Below are 26864 nucleotides of genomic sequence, written 5' to 3' on the forward strand. Positions count from 1 at the left end.
TAGTGTCAAGTTTTACATAATTAAAACATTGTGAAAACTTATGTTTGTGGTGCAGAACAGATGCCATTGAGTGTTGGTAAACTACAAAATAGCTGCTTTGCGTTGTATAAATGATTTGTTTAATTGCCATACAACAACAAAATTTATCCTCTCTTGAGCATAGCTGATATTGTTTGCTGGAAAACCCTCAAGGTGATCCGCAAATGGTTGTACGGGTATATAACAAAAAGACAACGCAGTCTTTCGAAAATGCTGTGCACAATGTGCAATTGTTATAAATCGTGGACTAATGCAAAATTATTAACCAGTGACTCATTATTCTTCGGCAATAGTCGACAGGGTGCCCTTTGATTTCAGTCATTTTCGGAAGCTGGCATAACATTCCGTTAATAATCATTTAAAATGTATTTTCTTTTTTATAAGATTATTTATTCAAGTTAATCAAATTGTTGTTTTCATCCATTAAGACGATTGTCGAAAAAGGTTATTGGGCTGGGATTTCAACCCACTATAAGTAGGCTTCATCATTACGTTATAACAGTTACAGCGTTAACAGACTCGTCAAAAAATGTTGGGTGCAAACGCACCCAACGCAACCCCACAGGCTACGGGTATGATATTTGCTTTGTTTTATGTCTTTATATGTTTACGAAAACGATTACCTAGCATTTAAATTGAAACACTGTATATACATGTAGATCGTTTCATAATCGATAATCCGTATTTGGCTCGCACAAAATCTTTATTTCTGGTTAAGTGTGGAGCAACGGGATTCAACAGGATTTAATTTGCAATTATGGCCGAATATAAGTCTTAGTTTCAAGTATACACTTATGCTACGGACATATTTTTTTTATTTAAAGAAATGAGGCCCCGCAACTGGAATTAATTAGTGGCACTCAACCTTGACGCTGAAATTAATACGCCGATTTATTTCAATTTTCACTTGAACGATAGACATATTTTAATTCTCGTTTATTTTTATTTTGGAAGAATGAGTGCGAATAAATTATTGGCTTACAAGAGGAAGCTTCAATTATTGATAAAGACTTAGAGTAAAAATAGTATGCAGTACTGTTTCCAGATAAATAACAATATTATGAATTTATAGTTAGTCTCAACAGTGGTCATACTAAAAGTGGAAATTGAGTTAATGTACAAAACATATATTTTTGCTTGTTCTATAAAGTATAAACATATATTCACATGTGGGTAAATTGAAATAATTAACAATAACAAGCTGATTTTCGTGGTATTTTGCCGACTGTATTCCATCAAATACTGTAATGTCCATAAAGTTCCATAAACATTATAGGTTTAAAAAAATCTACATTTCTTCCAATTAATTGAAACTGCACTCTTGTAGTTAAATAACAAACATCGGTCAAATAAAGGCGTTTAGGTCGTTAAAAACTAATGCGATTGCTTGCTTATGGAATTAACTTACATACCCACTGACCTTGAAACGAACTACAACATGTATATGTACCTTATTGAAAGTGTCTAAAGCGAGATTTCTTTGCTAATCTGATTCGAAAATAACTTTTAAAGACGGGTCAGCAATTCGCTTAACCGCCTAATAGTTTCTCATAAATTTCAGTTTTTAGTTGTTTTCTTTTACTGGAATGTAACATATATATACATGTGCATTTAACAATATATACGCATTCCAGTTGCACCAGCAGGACAGAAAACCTTGTGACAACGTGCGACCATTTAGTGGTGGAGAGAAAAACAATGAGACCGGTAAAACAAGAAGACGTTACTCTATCGCTGACAACCTCTGAAAACGCGAAATTTGACAATATTTATTATACATACGAGATAAACGTTAAGTTTAAAAGCCTTACGGTACAAGAAATACGGTTTGTTGTAAATAGGAGCAGTTGTTCACTCCATAGTTAAAGTCAGGAACTAGGAGGGTGTACAATTTATATCTAAGTAAATCTATATTGATTCATCATTAAACATTGTTTTTGCTTTGATTAGTTTGTCAATGGTTTGTAAGAACAATGACCTGAACGTTATAACTAACATTTTATTTCAGATGGACTATTATCGTTTGATAAAAGGGCCTATTAGGAAAGAAATGCAAAGCACACTTATAGGTCTATTTGGCTTCCAATAGAAAAACATAACATGAACATTCATACTCGAATGTTCTTGTATGATTGCCCAATAGTTTATAAAGTATAAACTGTTTTAGAATTGTACATATCCATAAAGAAAAAATGTCCAATCTTTTCTGCGATGTCATTGACCCACAGTTTATGTTTGGACTCACCCGCCTAAACATAAAGCCTAAACCAGTCCTGAAAGAAATATCTTATTTAGAGCAAATCCTTGCTATTTTCTACATGTTTACATATGATTTACGATATAAAAATGTTAAAGAAGAGAAAACAATGAATATTTTAAATCGTATATAATAACAATAATATTTGAAGGGTTCGCGTTTTGGTAAATTGACACAATTATAAAAAATGTTTCAGATTCGCAAATTTGCGTTGTAGTAATGATATTTGTGAGGAAACAGTAATACTGAACATTTACCATGCTCTAAAATATCCACTATACGCATCTTTTGATGATTCAAAAACCTGAAAATTAAAAAGCGTTGCACCCCGAAACGATTGAATGATTTGGAGAGTTCTGTTGTCGTTATGTTTTGTGACACTACGAGGATTGCTTATATAAAGTATAAAATACATTGCTTATTGTATGCTCATTGTATGGACTAAGTGTTAGACTTTTACTTCAGCGGTCAGAATTTCGAGCCTAATAGAGGGTTACTTTTCTTTCTTTCTTTAATGTTATTTGTGTTGTTTGCTGGAGCTTTTTATATCCAATGTTTACATTTAAATTATCAATATAAAGCATTTAATTACAAACTTCAATACATGCCAAAATCTGTGAAAATGTCCCTGAAAATGGTATAATCGCGCATGGAGTTGATACGAGCTAAGCTTTGAACCAGTCGAATTTCCGTGTCGAGGTTGTGTCAATGCAGTGCTTTCGCAGCTTTAGCAACAGCTGTGGTCCATTGTGAAAATTCGCAGCTCGCCTTCTACGCCTTCATCTATGGTTTTTGACTGTACCGGTACTGTTCAACAAACTGTATGCGTTGTTTGGTAATGAAGGCAGAGCTCCTCTTCACGCATGTCCCATCGGTCACGGTGTGTGTGTGCAGGGGGGGGGGGGGGTCATAAACGTGTCGGCAAATAAAAATGATAGAAGTGTCTCGTTTTACTATACAAATAAAATACAATGGTGTTTTGTTGGAACCAGTCGGTAAACTTTTCGTTAAATCGGGCCATATAAAGGTTAAACGTGCCGTTGAACGAAATCATGGCGTTATTTTAAGTTGCATAAACTCAATGAAAAAAAGGTCGTCCTTCTTTATGAACAATCGGACGTTCTTGGAAACTGCTTCCATTTTCGCAACAAAACTTGACATAAATGTTCACAGTTTGTAAAAAAATAAAACGTCAAACATAACAAATATGGAAAGTAAAGAATACTTTACGCATACTTGCTAATAAATAAGGTCCTTATTTGTCAACATCGTTGCAATTTATTTTCTATCCGAGGTAAATATAGTGCGTTGTTTTGTATTATTTACGGATTTCCCTTGTTTTGTTTTTTCTTTGCATATTTCCTATGGCCATGTTTTCAAGGATCCGGAATCAAAGTTTAAGAAACATTTACTGAACAATGAAGGATTCTCTGATATTCTAAGTTGCCAACCTTTAATCTTGTTTCACCCATTTCTTTCTTAAAGCGAGATTATACGATTTTTCATATGTGTTTTATTGTAATATATTGAAAAAATATGTTACAATAACACAAAATAGGCAAGAAAAATTATACATTGAAGACGAATTTAATAAAATGCAGCAAATACAAATTAGCGCCCCGAGCCGATTGGGACGACGATATTTCGTACATATTATCCAACAATAGGGCATTCGTCTTTTTATTAGGATCAGAGTTAGTGTTCGTGTGTCGTATGAATATATATCGTTGCAGGAATTTCAAATGAACTGTAAAACTTAATTTAGATTCACATCGTACATGCATGATATACATGCTGGGGAATTCGACTGTACAGACATTTTCGATTTCAGAATTTAATATCTGGCTTATCTTGCATTTTTCAACACACGTTCTTCTTAACTTTTATTTTAATTTATATTGAAATATATGTATAATATTTTTTTTACACTTTTTATTTAAATTCATAAATACTTGACAAAATCGTATAATCTCGCTTTAACAATTTTTAAATATGAACATAACTATTGATTAAGCAATACATATTTGGTGCATGAGATGTAAACAGTCGTTAAACTGCTGGACTACCTACATCCTAAGTCGAGAGCCACCGATCACTGAATGTTTCGACCCATTAATCTCGATACATTCTCCTGGTGGTGGGTCCGCAGGGGTTGATCAATCCCCTACGTGTAAGTAGACGGCTGCCAGCTCCTCTCTTCTCTCCTTAGCCAAAGCCATCTCGATGCTCTCTCCGCTGCATCCCCAAGTCTGTTGACCGCTCGCTTTCTGTCTCTTCCTGTCAGACCAAGTGCAGTGAAAAGTCTCCAGAGAGACTTTGACGGAAAGCCTCGGACGCCGACCTCCACTGGGAATAGCCACGTGTGCCACCCCTTCTCCTTGCATTCCCTCTGCAGATCAGCTTATTTTGCCGTTTTCCTCTCCATCGCCTCATCACAGCGGGACTCCCAAGGAACTGTGAGTTCAACCATCACCAGACACTTGTCCTTTGCCGACCAGATCACCATGTCGGGGCGTTGTGTTATCTGGACTACACTTGGGAAAACCAGTCTTCGTTTCAAGTCAACAACCATCTCCCATGACTGCGCACGATCTAGGATCGATGCTGCTTGCGTCTGCTGTTTCCCCTTCCTTAACAAACTGCATCTTCCCGGTCTCTTTCACAGTCCTCTTCTTTCGCCTCTCCCTTTCCACTATGTCTGCCAGTTTTTGGAGGACCTTGTCGTGTCTCCACCTGTATCTTCCTTGTGTAAGGGCTGTCTGACAAGATGATAGTGTATGTTCTAGCGTGCCTATCTTTCCGCAAAGTTGGCAGGTTGGGTCGTCACGTTTTCCCCATCTGTGCAGGTTTGCTGGTGAAGGTAGCAGGTCGTAGACTGACCTGAGCAGAAAACTGATGCGCAGAGGTTCGCTACGCCAGATATCCGCCCATGTCATCTTCTTTCCTGTAGTCTGCCACTTTGTCAAAGCACCCTGGCACCCCATTGCCACTGCCCTTATGCCTCGATCTTCTTCTTCGGCCAGACGTACCTCTGCCTGGACCATCTTCCTCCTTGTCCTACTGTCCGCCTTCTTCCAGCTCCTCGACTCCGCAGAGCACAGACCTTGTGTTCCCACTGCCGTTGTTCCCACAATGTCTTTGTGTCCCAGGCGGCTCTCGGCATGTGCTACAGCCTGGCTAGCGGACTACTTTCTTCCCGTCCTGGTCTCAACACCTGCTCTTCGGACCATGTCATCCCTTGAATCCTTCAGCCTCATGACAAGTCTGGCCTTTGCCACCTTGTACTCCTTCACCAACGAAGTAAATGGGAGCTGTAGTTGATTTGATCGTCCATAGAGCCCAATGTTGCTGAAGCTGGGTGGTACGCCAAGCCACTTTCGCAAATGCCTACTAATGGTTCTCTCCAGTCCTTCCACCACTGTTGTTGCCACCTCATAAAGCATCAGTGGCCACATCAGTCGTGGGAGAAGTCCATTCTGGAATAACCAGGCCTTGAATTTGCCAGGTAGTCCGCTTCTGTCAATCTGCTTCAGCCCTTCAGTGAGCTTGTTCTTGATGCGCTTGATGTTGTTCCCATCTTGGAGTGTAGCATCATACCACTTCCCAAGGCATTTTATGGGGCTGTCCATTATCGATGGTATGTCCTCACCTTGCCATGTCAGATTGAATTCTTGGTAGGTTGGCCTTTCCTGATAACAAGTGCTCTGGACTTTCTGGGTTTGAACCTCATTCTGGACCAAGTTGTTGCCTCTTCTAGGGCCAAAAGCATCCACCTTGCTTGAATGTGGGTCTTTGCTGTCAGAGTGAGGTCATCCATGAATCCCTTAACTGGAGGTAGGTAGATTCCTGTTGCTGCTTTTGGACCACGTGTCTCTCTCTTTGCCGCATTGATGATGAGGTTCATATCCATCACAAACAGGACCACAGAGATCGTGCATCCTGTGACAATGCCTTTCTCCAAGCTTTGCCATGCTGTTGTCTTGTCTCCCACAGCAAAGCGTAGCTAAATGCCTCTGCAGTAGTCTTTAACCAGGTTATAAACGTGTTCTGGTACATGGTACTGCTCAAGTGCCTTCTCAATCAACTTGTGGGGTATTGATCCATAAGCGTTGTCAAGGTCTAGCCACACTACAGTCAGGTCATCATGGTTCACTCGTGCTTCCCAGGTCACTTGGCTGAGAACACTGGTATGCTCGACGCATCCTGAAAATCCGGGAACTCCACCCTTCTGAATTGACGTATCAACGTAGTTGTTGTCAGTAAGGAACGTTGTCAGTCGCTTGGCTAGGACTGCAAAGAATATCTTCCCCTCTACGTTGAGCAGAGAAATGGTCCGGAACTGACCAATATTCTTCGAGTCCTTCTCCTTTGGGGCGAATATTCCCTCCGCTCTCTTCCAGCAATCCGGGATTTTGCCCTTTCTCCAAATAACTCTAAGTAGGGTCCATAGTTTCGAAGTATGCCTGGGCACATCTTATAGACACGATAAGGAATGCCATTCGGGCCTGGGGCTGAGCCTGTCCTCGCTTTCTTCACCACGTGCTGTACCTCAGACAATGACGGCTCCTTTGTGTCCAAAGGAGTTTCTGGTGGGTCTTCTGGTTCTAGCCTTGAAAAGTCACCCAGTGGAACCTCCCGTGAAGGATCACTGTGGACATTGCGTAAGTGCTGTTCTATGTCCTCCATACTGCTCTCTACTGTTCCTGATCGTTCGTTGTCAAGGATGTCTTTGGAGAACTGGTATGGATTCTGGATGAATCTAGCTCTCTGTCTCTCCCTCTTCCTTTTCCTCTGTCTTGTTTGCTCAGCCTTGTTGAGAGTGCTCAGTTTCTCTCGTAAAGTGCTTCGTAACTGTTGGAGTCCTACTTTCTCTTCTTCCTTGGCTTTTCTATACTGCCTCTTTACACTTGTAAGCTCCTTTCTTGTCTGATTGATTAGCCTCTGTCTTCTGCTGATAATTGGGGCTGGCTTCTCTGGTTTCTTCTCAGCCAAGCCAAACCTCTCTTTGCTTACAGTATAGATGAGGCCCGTCATAGCTCTTATCTTTCGGTCAACTGGACCCTGGAGGGTTGTTTCCAGTATAGCGGAGACGTCTCGATCTAGCTCCTGCCACGCTCGCCGGTCTGTCGTCTTGGGCCATGCTATCCGCGGGCGCCTCTTCTCATCATCTCCCGGAGCTGTTTGTACTTGTGGTGCTGGTTCTGCATGTGCTGGAGTGTCATCATCCAGTGGCGGAAGCAGATCAAGAAGAGGGTCATGGTCGTCCTCTTCCTGCTGCCTGCCCTGGGTGTTTGAAACCAGATTCTCAGAAGCGTAGAGGTTCCTAGTTCTATGGGATTCTTCCCGACTTGGATCCTCCAACGTCTCACCAGGTGTACCACCTGAGCGTTGCGTCTGGGTGTCTGATTTCCCACAATCAGTCCTGGCTTGATGTATCCACAGTCCCCTTAGATTCTTGCAAATCTTGTCACATTTGCCACACTTCACTACTGCTACTTCTCCGGTCAATGTCCGTTGTACAAGCCTAGTCGTCATCTGTGTATCCGTCCTTGTGAGTCTCTCATCCTCCCACCCTCTCGGAAGACTCTGGGGGTATTCTTCTGTGTGTGAGTCTGTAGCTGATGTTGTGGTTGTTCCTTCACAGGAACTGCATTCCGGGCTGCCAACCCGTCGTGCCCTTCCCAGGCTTTCCTGGTGGTCATCTGTCTTTCCAGCGTCACCGTTCTATTCTCGGTTGTCATCCAGTCTTTCCTAGAAGTCACTGGTAAACCAGATGTGGAATGAGATGTAAACAGTCGTTAAACTGCTGGACTACTGACATCCTCAGTCGAGAGCCACCGATCACTGAATGTTTCGACCCATAAATCTCGATACATTCTCCTGGTGGTGGGTCCGCAGGGGTTGATCAATCCCCTACGTATCAGTAGACGGCTGCCAGCTCCTCTCTTCTCTCCTTAGCCAAAGCCATCTCGATGCTCTCTCCGCTGCATCCCCAAGTCTGTTGACCGCTCGCTTTCTGTCTCTTCCTGTCAGGCCAAGTGCAGTGAAAAGTCTCCAGAGAGACTTTGACGGAAAGCCTCGGACGCCGACCTCCACTGGGAATAGCCACGTGTGCCACCCCTTCTCCTTGCATTCCCTCTGCAGATCAGCGTATTTTGCCGTTTTCCTCTCCATCGCCTCATCACAGCGCGACTCCCAAGGAACTGTGAGTTCAACCATCACCAGACACTTGTCCTTTGCCGACCAGATCACCATGTCGGGGCGTTGTGTTGTCTGGACTACACTTGGGAAAACCAGCCTTCGTTTCAGGTCAACAACCATCTCCCATGACTGCGCACGATCTAGGATCGATGCTGCTTGCCTCTGCTGCTTCTTGATGGTTTCCCCTTCCTTTACAAACTGCATCTTCCCGGTCTCTTTCACAGTCCTCTTCTTTCGCCTCTCCCTTTCCACTATGTCTGCCAGTTTTTGGAGGACCTTGTCGTGTCTCCACCTGTATCTTCCTTGTGTAAGGGCTGTCTTACAAGATGATAGTGTATGTTCTAGCGTGCCTATCTTTCCGCAACGTTAGCAGGTTAGATCCTCACGATTTCCCAATCTGTGTTGGTTTGCTGGTGAAGGTAGCAGGTAGTAGACTGACCTGAGCAGGAAACTGATGCGCAGAGGTTCGCTACGCCAGATATCCGCCCATGTCATCTTTTTTCCTGTAGTCTGCCACTTTGTCCAAGCACCCTGGCACCCCATTGCCACTGCCCTTATGCCTCGATCTTCTTCTTCGGCCAGACGTACCTCTGCCAGGACCATCTACCTCCTTGTCCTACTGTCCGCCTTCTTTCAACTCCTCGACTCCGCAGAGCCCATACCTTGTGTTCCCACTGCCGTTGTTCCCACAATGTCTTTGTGTCGCAGGCGGCTCTCGGCATGCGCTACAGCCTGGCTAGCGGACCACTTTCTTCCCGTCCTGGTCTCAACACCTGCTCTTCGGACCATGTCATCCCTTGAATCCTTCAGCGTCATGACAAGTCTGGCCTTTGCCACCTTGTACTCCTCCACCAACGAACTCAATGGGAGCTGCATATTTTTGTATGCATTTATGATAGGTAATAAGGTGTAAACAGTGGAATAAAGAAAAAAACAAGTGCAATTGTCTCCCCTGAGAAAACCAGAAAAATACCCATGTTTATACATGTCAAAAATAGAGGCTTTATAATAAGGTAAATACAAACTTTTGACATAGATTTTCTATGATGTATCCTCGATCGAAAATAGAAAAAAAATAGTTTCACTTTGCATATTAAGTTGAAGCTTCACTTTACCTAGGAACACACGTTTGATCGAATTTAAATATAACTATCATAAACTGCTTACACGTATACATATCATGTAGTACATAGTAATATGATTTGTAAAAGCAATCGTGCAAGAACTGGTTCATATTTTTCAGTTCATATCTCTAAAACATTGCACTTGCGCAATAATATGTTTACATATGTGAACGTGATGGATAGTTATAATCACCTGATACCGTAACAAACAAGATGTTTACATGGTACATAAAAAGACCATGAATGAATGACTCGTTAACTTTGGAATTTAAAATACATTTTCTGTAATGTGCAAAGGAGAGGACATTTTATATTTGGACATTATAATGTACTTGTCCATATTGTTTGATTTTTGCAATGTCTTTGAATGTATTTATTAACATCACTATACTATTTGAAAAATCTTAAATAATTATAATATTTAAATAAGTTGGTTAAAAAAAGCTTTCCTATCATATTATTTAATAAGTTGGTTAACCCATTTATGCCTAGCGTCTAGAAAAAGGCCTCGGCAAACAGCGTAGACCCAGATGAGACGACGCATCTGGGTCTACGCTGTTTGCTTAAAAAAATTTCTGTACGAAATTTTCTTAATATAGATATAAATACATAAGACATCCATAATTTTGGAAATAACTTGATCCAATTTAGAAGGATGGGAGAGTCAACTAGGCATAAATGGGTTAAAGAAGCTTTCCTGTTGCGGGAATAGAATCCGGGATCTCTCCGTGTAAAAATGTTTGCATCTACACCATAAAAGCGTTTGATAATTAGTGTTACGTATAAGAAACGATTTATTGTTTTGATTTTGACAACATTATCGTAGTTATACTCATTTTCTCTGAGACCTTCGTGGTAACGGACATGAGCGAACTTTGGCGATATTAACCCATTTAAGATTAGTGGACTCTCCCATCCTTCTAAATTGGATCGATTTATTTCCAAAATCAGGGATGTCTAGTATATTTATTTATTTATATATTTAGAATATTTCTTACAGAAATTCCTTCAAGCAAACAGCAGAGACCCCGATGAAACGCCGCATCATGCGGCGTCTCATCTGGGTCTACGCTGTTTGCCAATGCTTTTTTCTAGACGCTAGGCATAAATGGGTTAAACGAAGTTCATTACAGGTTTTAATCCTTGTTGTAGCTTATAAATTTTAATATAAATTATTGCCCGTTTGCTTTTTGATATTATGAATGAACCTGCGTGGCTCACGCGTGCCTGAAACATTGCCAAAGATTATATCATGTTTCTTACATAGCACACCCGGTTGGCTAGCTAGACAAAAGATATTTGGAGTTCATGGATTCGTAATTGTGTCATTATGCTTGTTTACGCTTCTTTGACATTCTTTAAATGTTTTTTATGAAGCCGCGAGTTCAAATTACAAATTATGCTGCAATAGTTTCGTAACATGTCAGTATGTATCACAGGAGGGAATCCAATATTGTTTTTAATGTGTTATACTAGAAACAAGGAGTGCAACTTCATTTGCCGTAAAACTACACCATCTTTACTGTAAACCATGTAACTCGAACAATTTTTAACGAATCAACTACACAACGGTTGTTTTCGAAAGCTAATACAATAATTTATCAGGAAAAATTTACATCAGCACCATTGATCAAGCGGTGTGTAGTTGATTCGTTACAAAATGTTCGAGTTCCATGGTTGACAGTAAAGATGGTGTAGTTTGACGGCAAATGAAGTTGCACTCATATATATATATACATATATATATATACCAATACATAGTGCCAGTTACGCGGTCTCTGTAGTTTTCAGACTGTACTTACGAGGTCAATATAAAAAACGGGGTCTATATACAACCCCGCAATCTAGGCTCCTTTAATTACTATGAGGGGGGTGTAGGGGAGGTAATGCAATCAAATCTCACAATAAGGTCTTAAATCGAAAACCACAATCAGGTCTGAAATTGAAATTGTATATACCTCGCAAATAAGTTCGCTATATATTTCCTTGTATAAGACGTTAAATAAATGACGTATTTATATACAATAATAATAGTAGGTACCCCTATATACCTTATTTCGTGTTTATATCGGATAAAAAAGGGTATGGAGATACATGTATTTAAAGTGGGAACCCCATAACCTATTTCTAAATCAGAGACCCCGTAACTGGCCATATGTGTGAATATATATATATATATATATATATATATATATATATATATATATATATATATATATATATAATACAAAAAAAATACGGGATTCCCTCCCGTGGTCTGTAAGGTATATCCTATGAAGACGATGTATTTAAGGAAGCCACTGATGCAAAACATCAAAGGGGCGCCATTCACCAGTTTATATTGCGAGTCAACTAAGACAATATAAGACAAGCAAGTTATTCGACCACACTAATTAATCACCTATGTAAATATACTTAGTTTCTATTAATCATTTGAACGCTGATTAACAAATACACACTTGTCATGTGATTTTAATTTCCAAGAAGAACAATATTAAGTGCTTTTAATTTAAGCATGATTTGTAAACAATGCCCATGAAAAAGCCATTATTTTCTGATTATTGCTGTCCTCCAAATGACAACTGTAGCATCTCGATTCAAACCAGAGTTTTCTTTGTCTTCGGCTAATTTTCAAAATATCATTTTCATTTCATTTAAGAAACACTGATACACTGGAATAAGTTAAGAACTGCAAACAATATGGTCAAGTTATCAGCTAATATTTATTATTGTACACATGGAAAACAAAACGGAACTTAATGTTGAAAAACACCCAAATGAATAAAAGCAGATATATAAAATCTGAAGCAACACAAAAAAGTATATTTAGTATAGATATACGAAATATTATTGGCTGGCTGTGATTGTTTCTATTGTTACAATTTTCAGGTGGAAGAGTTCATTAGTTCACAACACAGTATATATAGTCTACATTTTATTTACACACTACGAGACTAAATATATACACCAATAATGTTTATTTGTTAACTGTCTTCACAATCTAAGTAAAATCCATTCTCTCTCAAACTGCCACCAACTCTCTCAATTACTACTTGTATCTTTACATCTCTATGTTCAATTCTACTCTCTCTAGCTCCCTCACAGAACCTGGCTTTTCATACAAATCTGCCCACCCTCCCATATTTGGATGTGTGGAAAGACACTGATAGGACCTAACATTTAATTTATATTTATTATCGCAACTGTTGAAATATTTGACAAGCAGACTTTGCAGAGCAACACACCACCAGACTAGTCTTTATTATGAAATGATGACCACATGGTATCCTGTTCTGATAACACATGTCCACCATGCTCCGATGGCATCAAACAAAGCAGTCTAAATTGAGTTCATATACTCAAATTTACAACACTATGCCAATGTCTTGTTTATACATGTAATTTTCAGGGAAAGAAGGTAATTAACCCATTTACGCTTAGTGGACTCTCCCATCCTTCTAAAGTGGATCAATTTATTTCCAAAATTAGAGATGTCTAATATATTTTTTTCCATATTTAGAATTTCCCTTACAGAAATTCTTGAAGCAAACAGCGCAGACCCTGATTAGACGCCGAATCATGCGGCGTCTCATCTGGGTCTACGCTGTTTGCCAAGGCCTTTTTTCTAGGCGCTAGGCATAAATGGGTTAAACAAAATACGTCTTGCTATGCCATTTAATAGTAAAATGCAAAAAAAAATTCATTCTTTACAATATGAATGTCTTAAATACCGTCTTGTGTATTTAGAACATAATTTTATGGACAAAATACAACTCGGTTTATTGTTATGTCTCAGATACATTGGCAATGTCAAGGCGAAAACCTTCTGCAGTAGTAAAAATTAGACAGTGCGAATAAATGCCAATCCGTTCATACCTGACATGCTATTAGTCTAAAGAGAAATACTTGTTTATTAGTAGAAAAAAAATGACAAACTAGAAATACACAATCCACTTATTAGCCGATTGCCTTCTGAATTCTTAAAAAAAATATTACACATGACAGAATCTGACGAAAACTAGCCATGTAAGTTAATATTTTATCATAAGCCGAAGAGAAAGGATAGTCATCAGCCATTAATTACTCAACGTAAATACCTCTTTAACAAGCGGCCCATCCACACGCAATATCATTGTCAATTTTATTGTCAATAATAAAGATTGACAATAAAATTGATAGTGAACGGATGATATTGAAGACACTGTCAATATATTGATGTAAATCAGAGTGCTCAAATGATTATTGACGCATTGTCAATTTTATTGACAATTGTTTTGCACCCTTCAATAATATTTAATCAATATTTATAGTGTCGTCAAAATTTCCGTACAGTCAACATGGCTAAAGGGCAAAAAATATGCTGTCAATATTATTGAGTCAATAAAATTGACAATGATATTGTGTGTGGATGGGCCGCTAAAAAGGCAAAAAATATTCTGTCAATATTATTGAGTTAATAAAATTAACAATGATATTGTGTGTAGGTGGGCCGCTTTAGGTAAAGTTTAAATTTGACTTTAATTTAGACAAGACATATACATTTTAATTTGATTTGCCAGTCATGTTGAAAATATGTTCACTATTTACAAATACAATTTAAAACATTTTATCTATTTTGTCATCATAGCATGATGTTGAACCGTTCAAATACAGAGAAGTTTTTTTGTGTAATTAGTGTTAATGGTAGCAGTGGAGGATAATTGACTTGACAGGCTATCAATATTTCAATCAAGGTTAATCAATTTTTGTGCATCGCCTTTGTAACACAAATGTTAAAACCTTACATTAAGTTAATGTAATGACTTTGATCACGAAACGGGATGACACATGCATTTCACTTCCTTATGTTTTAACATGGTGGTCTAATTGGAATTGCAGGTCGCCGTGGTGTAATGGATATGTCCACCTAGCGACCGGTAGGTCACGGGTTCGATCCCCACCGTGGGAGCGTTCTGTAGACCACCCCCCTAAAGACACCAAGTACTGGTTCTAGGAAACGGACTCGAGAGCGTTTATATAAGCCCTAGGCTTTCGATGCAATCGAGCTAAAATAAATAGGTTTTAACTAATCGGAATCGACACATTAATACAATGCAGAACAAAGTCTTTTATAAAGTTGATTCCAATTTAATTCTTTAAATAATGAAACTAATTTTATTATTTTATAACATCGTATGCTAGGTCTCCAAATACTATATTTTTTACTTCATTACAACAATTTTCTATTTCAATGTTATGAATTTATCATACAGTCTAAATGTCCTGATACATGCTATTCTCCTAGTCGAGCGGGACTGTTTTTCTTAATACACATTCCTCTGTTTATATAGTATATTTATTTCTATATTTAGAATATGTCTTACAGAAATTCATTTAAGCAAACAGCGCAGACCCTGATGAGATGCCGCATAATGCGGCGTCTCATCTGGGTCTACGCTGTTTGCCAAGGCCTTTTTTCTAGACGTTAGGCATAAAAATTGGTTAAAATCGTTGCCGTTCGATCTGTCTATACAAACATACATTGAATGTCACTTTCATAATCAATAATATACTTATTTCACCTAAGTATGATATTACATAAAAATACTCGGCTTTTTATTTGAAGTCAGAAGTTATATACATGTAAAAACAATCGACAACTATTATATGTGAACGAATGAGTGGCTGGTGGTCCCAACACTATGTCAACACATTTAAAGGGGCCTTTTCACAGATTTTGGCATATTTTGAAGTTTGTCATTAAATGCTTTATATTGATAAATGTAAACATTGGATCTTAAAAGCTCCAGTAAAAAATCAAGAATAAAATGATAAAAAGGAAAAAAAGTAGCCGGTATCAGGGCTCGAACCAGTGACCCCCGGAGTCCTGGAGTTAGTCTGAAGTAAAAACGCATGAGCCATCTCGGCTATTCCGCCGGGTATACACAGCCAAAGTATTTTATACCTTTTATAAGCAATCTTCGTAGTTTCGTAAATTTAAACAGAACTCTCCAAATTATTCAATCGTTTCGCGTTGCAACGCTTTATATTTTTTAGGTTTTCAAATCGTCAAAAGATATATATAATGGCTATATTGGACTATCGTAAATGTTCAGTAATACTGTTTCCTCACAAATATCATAACTAAAACGAAAATTTGCGAATATGAAACAACTTTTTCCAATTTTGTCAATTTACCAAACCGTGAAAAGATCCCTTTAATAAAACTTTTATGCAGTATAGATATAATAAGACCCATTGGTTCATTGTCGACCTGAATTGGCTTGAAGTCACCCGTGTCACCCTGTGGTGTCTTCAAGCCGACGCTAGTCACCCCGGGTGACTAGAATCGGCTTCATGTCACCCCAGGTTGTCATGAACCGGCTTCTAGTAACCCCCGGGTTACTTGTGGGCCATTTCATGTCGACAGTGACCAAATGAACTGTAATAAGTTGCTATGAAATCGGTCAGTTTCATAATCGAAACTTTTTGGTTGAAATCACAACACTCCATCAATAGATGTAATAAAATGTATAAGCATAATAGATATAATACGTTGTTATGATATCGGTCAATATCATAATCGAAGGTTTTTGGTTGAATTCATATTTTACATTACTGTAATAATTTATCGCTAGATTTAACTATCCTAGTCGATACACAACAAACGTGACTTTGATGACTTTGCCAAATCAACCCAGGAAACCCGATACCTTGAGAGCAGCATAATACCATCCGAGCAGCTTTGTATATTTTAGCGTGAACTTGGAAAAATTAAAACAAAATCAAAGTCCAATTTCAAACAAGTGTGTATTTACATTGATAACAAAGGTATTGGCCTACATGTAGAAAAAATCCTGACAAATTTTCTTAAAAAATGAGCGAAATGTGGCTCGACTTTATTAAAAAAAAATTCCAATTTATTTACCCTATGTAGGTTCATGCTAAAATATACAAAGCTGCTCGGATGGTATTATGCTGCTCACAAGGTATCGGGTTTCCTGGGGTGTAAATTGTTGTCTTCATCTACATAGTACGTTAACCTGTCATCACTAACAATGATTTTACGGTGCGCATGGAAAAGATTAAAAGTGAAATAGAAATATAACATCGGTTAAGGTTGCAAAAGTAAAAGATGATAAAAGAATAAGATAAGATACCAACTACTCCCCTCCATCAGAGTGACTAATCTAGCTTGCGTAGCGCTGCCAGGGTACAAGTAATACCCCGCTAGCACAGCTCCCTCCTCATTTGGAAAAGTAGTATCCGCTAGAAGGGTTGGGTCGACAGCTCCCTCTTGAAGGATACCAAGGAGGTATTGTCAAAGAATTTACCCGTTATGTTACAACTTGAACCATTAGCTATCGTGCACGATGAAATATATATTTTGTAAGCATTGACCCATTATTCTATGTTTGGATATACATGTTTAAATTCAGTTTTTATTGGGTCATTTCGGTGCTTCTTCGGAAAACAAACTGTCTCGGCTAAATCATTCATCGCATGGTCCTTTCTATGTCTGCTCATCCAGAATTCGAAAACGCAAATAATTATATGAGCCTTGTTCTGAGAAAACTGGTCTTAATGCATGTACGTAAAGTGTAATCCCTGATTCGCCGTTGCAGTCCGCACAGGCTAATCAGGGACGACGCTTTCCGCTTAAACAAGATTTTCGGTAAGAAGGGACTTCCTTTAAACGAAAAATACCATACAAGCGGAAAGTTTCGCCCCTGATTAGCCTGTGCGAACTGCACAGGCTAATCTGGGATGACACTTTACGCACATGCATTAAGCCCAGTTTTCTCAGAACAAGGCTCATATAGTAAAAATAATTGTAAAAGAACCTGAACTACTGCGAGTACGACTTCGTCGCGTCTGACCAGTTTCGCGTGTCCAACATTCGAGTTCGCACGAAAGCTCTTTCAAAATCAAAATGTTTCGCATCCAGTACAATTTAGCTCGTGACTATATGTTTTTATTATTTTCATTAAATGCTATTATTTCAAGGTATTTGTGTTAAGGACTGAGGGTTTTCATACTGCTTTTAAGTTATATTTATTTATTTATGTCGGACTCATTTTTTATTTATAAACAAAGAGCTATCAATACCAATGTATGAAGTATTTCGTTTCGTTCACACTATTTCTGAAAACTATGAAAACTTTGAACATATAATACGATATTTTGCAATTAACATCGCAAAAAATAACCTACCGCTTATGGCTAAAAATGGTATACAGTTTTCAGAAGAACAAGCGTGTGCGTGCCGCGGTAGTCACGTGCACGTGTCAAAAACAGGTGTATACTAGCAAATGAGGTGTTTAATTAAGGCAGTGTTGCGTAATGCACAGGGAGTACCACATTTAATTAGTCTAAAGGTTATGTGGTAATAACAAAGCGATATTATGCAAACGATCGATTTGCTTACTGAAATCTGAACCATAGACAGCAAACAAACGGATGAAACTCCATGTATAATAATTGACAAGGCAGAAAAAGTTGGGTTCAATGTCCGTCAATAGAATCGTTCAATGAAAAATATTGACGAGACTTCTTAAAAACAAATTAAAAACAACACGTTTAACTCTTAAAAATCAGCTCAAACTTTAGTTTCTACCTAAATTCTACCTAAATTTAGTTTTTAATGTGGATAACAGTAATTAATATGTCCTATGGGCAACCAAATAATTGCGTTTGAAACGAGGGTCTTTCATGCAAAGATCGCATAATAAAAGATGATAAATGTGACGCTAAATGTACGCTTCTTATTTAACAAGTACGGTAGCACATTTTTACGCGCACTAAACGTCTTTTGTTCTGTAGTTCAGAATCCTAATTCTCGAAAACTACGATAACCGGCACATATATTTATGATCAACAATACATATCATTTATTAAACGTAATTGTTTTGCCTTTACATTAATGAAAACTTACATAGTTTATGTGTTCTTAGTTTAAGTATCGGAAACTATTGCACATATTTTGCCTAATAATACAAGGTTTTTATTTTGTCGTGATAGCTACCTTAAGGCACGCCATTCTAGCGTTTCTTGCTGTTGTGATTTCTAAGAAGCTTAGCAGACATGAACGACTTTATGCAATTGGCATATCACTTTGCATGCTGGGAAATTTGTCGTCTGCTAAAATGTCTTCTGCTGAATTTCTAAAATTAGCATTTTCTTCGATTTTTTTCAAAGAATATTATCAGAATAGCAAACAGTTTGGATCCTGATGAGACGCCACGTTCTGTGGCGTCTCATCTGGATCCAAACTGTTTGCAAAGGCCTTCAAAATTCGGTTCCCGCACTGAAAGGGATATACATGCATGCATTCTCAGCTATGTCCGCGTTTTTCGAACATTGTCCGACGTGTGAAATCCATTTTCAGATGGGTGTAACACGTGTTGCCCTCGAAACGTGTCAGTAAGTAACATGATTGACAATTGCCTTATTTCCATTGGTATTGATTAAGAAGGATTAGTGAATGTATAAGACGAGATTTTGTAACCTAAATCTTCTTGACCGGATAAAAGGGGTGAAACAAGTCCATCTCAGTGTGTAAATGTAAAGGCGATTAATTATTTATGTAATGAACGAACATGAACTTGAACTTGGAAGGGATCGGATAAATTGAATAAGTCGTGTAGGTTAGTAATATTGGGAATGTTGGCAAACGCACCTTTTGGTTCGTTTTAAGTCAGGTCAAACTGTTTGATAGCCAATACGCTTGCCTAAATTTGTGAGCATTTATAACAGGTTTTTATAAAAGAAAAAATCTATGGCAAAAAATCATACGGTAGCCTATAAATTATCATGTTTACAAACAGCAGCGTCAAGTCTGTCCTCCTCTACGGCTCTAAGACCTGGAGAGGCACCAACACTCTGACCAACAAGATTCAAGTCTTCATTGACAGGTGCCTCCGAAACATCCTAAAGGTCAGATGGACAGACAAAGTCAAGAACACCGACATATGGAAACAGGCAAACCAGGATCCCATCGGACAACAGATCGCAAGGCAGAAATGGAGATGGATTGGTCACACCTTGCGAAAACCTCCAGAAGACATCACCCGGCAGGCCTTACAGTGGAATCCCCAGGGCAAAAGACGAGTCGGCCGCCCTAAGACCACATGGAGGCGATCCTGTGAGGAAGAAATGAAGAACTGTAAAGTGTCATGGGGAGAGCTAAAGAAAGCAGCCCAAAACAGAGTACGCTGGAGGACTGTTGTCGATGACCTATGTTCCACAAGGATCCCAAGGGAATAAGTCAAGTCATGTCAAGAAAGAGGGCCAAAGGTGCTCTCCTGAGAAACTCCAAGGAACTAGCAGAAAGTGTTTACAGGGTTTTACAAAAAAAACTGCTCTAACAACTAGTTTACATATTTTTTTCTAAAAATAACAATCCTTTTCAAACTCAGCATATGTATTTTTTCATGTTTCATGTTTTGAACAAGTTTTACTACGAGAGGGTAAACAATGTCAAATACATGTTGTTTTATTTTAGCCAAAAAAATGCAAAACTGCCGCGCTTGATGTCGAACTTGTTTCTCAATCGACAGGAATCATATCTAACTAGTCTGAGAAACATTAACAGAAATGTTCAGAGCAAGAGGCAATACGAGTGAGCAAATAAACGTGACTTCTCTAGAGTTCACAAGCGTGTTTCTTTCATTTGATCCAGTAAAATAGTTTTTGATTCCACATTCCACATGCCACAGTTTCGAAATTGGCCGAGATGTGATGGGCACAGACTTTGAGAGCAAATTTCATGAAGATTGGACAATAAATTTGGCTTATTAATGGCTCACAACGCGACGGACAACGCACGACGAACGCCAGACGAAAGGTCATCACACAAGCTCACCATAAACGAAATGTGCTCAGATGAGCTAATATTGGAGGCTGTAAAAAGTATAAGGATACTAAACACTGGTCGGTAATTCAACAAGAGAACAAACAGAAAAAGGACAATGTGGCCGAAAACAGCATTAGGTAGTCGAACAAATAAAGAATCACGTTAAGAAATTAGGTTGTCAAAAAATCCAAAGAGGTGGAGCAGACCATGAGATGATCAATTGAGTCCGAGTATGATCCGGGCACATGAAAATATGATAATTATGTTCCATTTGAAATAAAAGTCAGGGCCATGTACCACGTCTGTTTCAAGAAAATATAAACAATCCTTATACGCTGTTTTGATTAGCTATGGTAATTACTATTTTAATGATGTAAGTCGCGCTCCAAGAAAACGTGCTTAAAGTGTCGTCCCATGTTAGCCTGTGCAGTCCGTGTCGTCACATGTTAACCTGTGCAGTCCGCACATGCTTATCTGTGCGGAATTCACCGGCTTATTACGGACGATGCTTTAAAAGCCGTTTATCCCAAAGTGACACTCCATCATGTTTTTAATAAGACCAGCTGAAGTTCATGACTGTACACATTCATTTACTCATGCAGAGTAACTTTTTGCAATTAGTTTCATTTCTAGATTACATTTGCTCAATCTTTGCGAGTCAATGGCATAACCACGTGACACGTGTGCCCGCGATGCCATGGGGCAAAACATTATGTTGACCATCCAATTGCGACACTAGTATTTGCAAAGGAAGCATGTTTAATGTTTTGGTCGCATTACCTTACGCTGACTCCGTCATACCTGCCATGTACCGAATTGAATATGGTTAATATATGCTCCTATTTGGTATTTTATAAGGTGCTTGTCAGTATTGTCTTGCTCAAAATTAAGCTTTCCAAAGGTAATGCATACATCTTTGTTAGAAGAAACGATGAAACTGATTTGCCGATCTTCACACATACACTGAATGCGCTTGAACACGAGTCAGGCAGTTTTCGTGTTCATTGACATATATTTTTAACCCATTTATGCATAGTGGACTCTCCCATCCTTCTAAATTGGATCAATTTATTTCCTAAATTACGGATGTTTAGTATATTTATTTCTAAATTTAGAATATTTCTAACAGAAATTCCGTTAAGCAAACAGCGCAGACCCTGATGAGACGCCGCATCATGCGGCGTCTCATCTGGGTCATCGCTGTTTGCCAAGGCCCTTTTTCTAGACGCTGGGCATAAATGGGTTAATACAGTGTTTGTTAGGCCTTACGATGCTCAAAGGCGCCTCTGGTGGCTATTCAAATAGATGATAATTTTCGTGTTCTTAATTTATGTTTGCTTCAGTTAAACTGAAATCAGTCCACATGCCTGGTGTCGATCTTATGTCCGTGAGGAGACGAGTCTGACTCATTTTCTAACCTTACAGCTATTAGGGAGATTTTAAGACTTTGTATCAGTATGCATTTATGTTCCATCTTCAAATGATATCAATTTGTGTTACATATTTTTTTTTCAACAAACTCATCTCTCATAGAAAAAAAAAACACATTTCACCTTATGCTAATCCGTCGACGACATTATAACCCAAGAAAAACAAGAACTCAAAATTATTGTGTTTTTAACTTTTTTTACTTCACTCTATAACGACAGTGTATATATAACGTTTCCATTGACATCCAAACAAGCTTATTAGCTTTCATGCACGTCGTTTGATGACCTTTTTTCTTTAAAATAACAAATTATTACAAACATCACTGAGGTAGATACAATATTAGAACTTCAGAGACAAAACAACAACAATTATATATATTTTGACAGCACATAATCATAGCAAATGTTATCATTGAAAAATTCACCTATCATTTCCATGCCAAAAATTTGCATCCTTCCAATTAAATTGTGACATAACATTAACATATTTGTCGACATAAGTTTTATTTTTTGATAGCATCCATGCTTTTACATGGAATCATCACGTTCTATTGATAAGAAATGTGACTACGAAACCTAATCGAACTAATACTTAATATGACCAAGAACGACAGTTATGATTCCCGTAGCAATGAAGATGTTTATAAATATATGAGGCGATACATTAATTACATCGAAATCAATAAATTAAAGTCCACTTAAGACCGATGATTTTAATGGATGATTAATAACATTAATGAAATCATATTTATGAAAAAAATGTAACTAACAGTTTATTATCTGTTAATAATTGTGTTTCATGAATTCCTTGTTTAAGCCGAATGATAAATAATCTTAATGTTCTGATATTGTTGAAAATTCTGCAATGGAATGATATTGCATAATAAAACATTAAAATAGCACAGTGTATATATATATCATGTATACATGCCACTATAACGTGCACCAAACAAAAGTCATAAATAATAATTATGGCACACCTTGCAACGTATTGGTGCCCACCCCGAACACCAATATGCACATTTAAAGAGACACTGTCATAAATACATTCCTCCCTTAATTATAATTACTTAAAAATCTTACTAAATTCACTTAAGATTGCGATTACAAATTAATTTTTATGTGTATAGTAGGTCAACCAGAAAAATAAAAAACTCGATTAAATTTATCATCAGATAAAACAGTCACAAGCCATCCGAGTAACACCGACAATAACCGAGCGTCTGTTCAATAATTACTGGCATTGATTTTAAACATTTCAAAACCGCACATAGCATTAACATTACAGTACCGAAAGGATTGTACAAATGTACAAGTAACAGCTTGTTCATGAATAACAAGATGCGTTTGTGAAACACAATGTCCCCCTTTATGACGTTTGACCTTAAAGGATGAGCTTGACCTTGACCCTTCACCACTTTAAATGTGCAGCTCCATGAGATACACATGCATTTCAAATATAAAATTGCTAGCTTCAATATTGCAGAAGTGACATTACATGAGAAATTTTGACCCATATATTTGACCTTGAAGGATGACCTCGACCTTGACCTTTCACCACTCAAAATGTGCAGTTCCATGAGATACACATGCTTGCCAAATATCAAGTTGCTATTTTCAATATTTCAAAAGTATTCATAAAATAAGCGATTTGGGCCACATATATTTGACCTCTGACCTTGAAGGATGACCTTGACCTTTCACCACTTAAAATGTGCAGCTCCATGAGATACACATGCATGCCCAATATCAAGTTGCTATCTTCAAGATTGCAAAAGTATTCATAAAATAAGCGATTCGGGCCACATATATTTGACCTCTGACCTTGAAGGATGACCTTGACCTTGACCTTTCACCACTCAAAATGTGCAGTTCCATGAGATACACATGCATGCCAAATATCAAGTTGCTATCTTCAATATTGCAAAAGTATTTATAAAATGAGCGATTTGGGCCACATATATTTGACCTCTGACCTTGAAGGATGACCTTTACCTTTCACCACTCAAAATGTGCAGCTCCATGAGATACACATGCATGCCAAATATCAAGTTGCTATATTCAATATGGCAAAAGTTATTGCAAAATGTTAAAGTTGGCGCAAACCAACCAACCAACAGACCAACCAACCAACAGACCAACCAACAGACAGGGGAATAACAATATTTCCCCCACTACTATAGTGGGAGACATAAAAATAAAAGAATTTCCCTAAACATCTTGGTAGTAAACAGGACAATGGAAGATATGACATTTATGGATGAAAAAGCATGCACAATTTTATGGATTTCAATTTAATAATTGTTAAATAGTATTATCAAAAGGCATACTAATTGATATGCATTGTGTCAAAAAATCTAGCTTTACATTTTAAAAATAAATATCATATGGCACCATGAAAGCATTCAAAATATATTGGATATAGAATCAATGGAAAAATAAATTTGAAAAGTCAGATTTTTCATCGGAATGTAACATAATTTATTGATGTGATAACTAAGGAAATTATAATAAAATATGCTCGTGTACTTTGTGCAGTGAAATAAACAAAAGCATTTGAAAAAGAAGGCTACGTAGTAAAAAAGCACTAATACAAAGTTTAAAAAAGTACGATTCATGCATATGTATATGCGATTTCGATTTGAGGTCGATATTTGGAATATCTTCGGAATGAATAAACAATGAAAAAAATGAAAGGTAGACAGGTCACAATTGCGTCAAATCCGATTTGAAAAAAAAAGGTAAACTTAACTGAATACCAAACTAATGGTAAAAAAAGAACCAGTGCAAAGTGATCTCATAATATCGAAATACAACATCTAAACTAAACATTAGCACATTATATTTTCTATGCAGTCAACATTTTTTTAAGAATTGCCAACGTTCATATTTATTTTTAAACTTTCATAAACAATTAAACTATTATCCTCTCAAACATACACAAAGAAATATTAAGTTCTGTACAAAAACTTTATAGGTATATATAATATATATTTTTCTCCATATCTGATATCACGTGATTGACATCTCCTGAGAAATTTCTACCCGTACAATGTCTACAAATGATTCGGCGATTCTCCCAAAGTGACTTAATCTTGGTCCATTTTACCATTTTCATCTTTAATGTCTTTGTTCATTACACCAGACGCACTGATGATTTCAATATCGTCTTTATTGTCTTTTGCGCAATCAGCATTTTTCTCAACGTCAATGGCGTCGCCTTTTGTCTTTCGTTTCTTCTCCAGCATACCGCGAAGTTCACGCATTTCGTCCTGCAAACTCATTAACTCTTCCTTCAGCTTACCGTTTTCGTTCTCTAAGTACCCAGATTTAACTTCCCGGATCTTCGTCAGATGTTTGCGATTTTCGCGGCATTTTCGCGCGGCCTCATTATTGCGACGTCGCCTTTCCACGTATTTAACGTCGAACAACGCTCTCGGATTTGATCCGCTCCTGGACCGGCTCTTGTAAGCGTCCATCTCATCTTGCGATTGGCTGTCGTCGTAGCTTCCGAAGGCGAAGCCGGACTGAGAGAGCGCGATCTCCGACAGTTGTGCCAGACCCGTCGAATATGAAAAAGGATTGGTCGCTTTCGGCGGAGTGGGTGGGGAATGAGAACCGTCATGGGGCAATTTGTGACGGAGCTTCAACGGTAAAGTCGTCGATGAATTCGGGCTATTTGAAGCACGTGATGAAGCGTTTGACATGTCCTCGCTGGACTCGTTCTCTGTGCTTGGGCGTTTCTTGACCAGCGACAGCGGCTGCTCCTGAACGCCTTCAAAATATTCAGACTCGTCATTCGAGTCAGATGACGTCAGGTCCGTAGTCGGGATCCAGTAGGACTTAGGAGCGGAGACAGGGAGCGACGGGCCGGACGGTGAAATTCGATTCGGGGGCATGGTGGATGAATACAGTGGCCTAACTTGATCATCGATGCGGCTCGGATACTGGTGGCTGTCGTCTTTAACGGATTTCATGAGATACGGATATTGAGCGTCGTACTGACCAGAGTGAGATTTCAGAAATTCGGAATCTCCGTGAGCGCGTGTGAGAAAAGATTCTGACTGTGTAGAAGATTGCATCGGCGGCGCGCCGTAAGAGCTGTACGCGGCGGATGAATATGAGCCTGAGGCGTGTTTGACGCGCGTTGACTGTGGAGACTGGGGTGGGGGAGCATTTGGGTATCGGACTGGGAGCTCCGCCAACTGCGACGACCGCGCTAACGACTGTGATGTGGAGCTGACGGACATCGAGTTTGATCTCTTTGGAACTGTTTCGTCGCCGTTGAACACGTCATCTTGAGGCAACCCAAATTTCTTTTTAATCAACGTCAGCTCGTTGCGGAGTTTACAGTTGTCCTTAGTGAGATCCAAGATTTTGTTTTCAAGCGCCATATCGTGAAAGCGTCTCTTCTCTCTTGAACGACGAGCCGCCTCGTTGTTCTTCCGGCGTTTTTCCCAATAGCCGTCGTCCTTCTTGTTTTCCGGTATGAACTCCCGCTGCTTCCGGCTCGGAATGTAGCCGCCGGAGCCGTAACCTGCCTCATCATCGTAACTACGGTATCCGGAGTCCGAGACGTGTGGCGCCGGGTTGCCGCCCTGAGTTGTACCGGAAGTCGCAGATTTTGAGGGCTCGAAGTCGTCGCCGTACGAACTGTTGGTCGCGAATATGCGGCTGTTGAACTGGCTTCCGTTGGAGCTTGAATGGCCCATGCCGCTGGGGTATGAAGAAGGGAAAGCGTTTGCTGCGTGAGAGAACGCCGCCGCGTCGCCGCTAGGTGTCGTCTGCATGGAGCGGTTTGCAAGCATAGCCGTGATAAGACGGGATGTCTGGCCGCTACCTCTCGAGCTGGTGTCCAGCATCCTGCAACGAAACCAAAACACTGGCCATACAAATAATGTTTTGAGCTCTTATAGTTTTATTCAAATGTATTTGTATCAAACCTGGGCAGTATATTGCAAATATTAATATTTAACCAA

The 26864-nt window shown here is 38.7% G+C and overlaps 2 protein-coding genes across 4 annotated transcripts in view; one reads left to right on the forward strand and one right to left on the reverse strand.

Annotated features, from left to right (window-relative positions):
- LOC127855260 (transcription factor atf-2-like) overlaps positions 1–26864 on the reverse strand; it is a 132764-nt gene that overhangs the window by 99533 nt on the left and 6367 nt on the right. For 2 of the 3 annotated variants that reach the window (XM_052390707.1, XM_052390705.1), the window contains exon 2: positions 22062–26748. In XM_052390707.1, the coding sequence (XP_052246667.1) occupies positions 24975–26747 (1773 nt within the window). In that variant the 5' untranslated portion in view covers position 26748 and the 3' untranslated portion in view covers positions 22062–24974. Of the gene's footprint in view, positions 1–22061; positions 26749–26864 lie in introns of those variants that run through there. The other variant, XR_008037433.1, reaches the window with a different exon arrangement.
- On the forward strand, positions 19414–19866 carry LOC127854722 (uncharacterized). The gene has a single exon (XM_052389781.1). The coding sequence runs from the start codon at positions 19414–19416 to the stop codon at positions 19864–19866; it is 453 nt and encodes a 150-aa protein (XP_052245741.1).

The sequence above is a fragment of the Dreissena polymorpha genome, chromosome 13 (assembly GCF_020536995.1).
Source record: "Dreissena polymorpha isolate Duluth1 chromosome 13, UMN_Dpol_1.0, whole genome shotgun sequence".
Taxonomy (NCBI): Eukaryota; Metazoa; Mollusca; class Bivalvia; order Myida; family Dreissenidae; genus Dreissena; species Dreissena polymorpha.

Excerpts from the sequence above, each read along its gene's own strand:
- LOC127854722 (XM_052389781.1), top strand. The coding sequence starts at position 19,414 with ATGTTTACAAACAGCAGCGTCAAGTCTGTCCTCCTCTACGGCTCTAAG.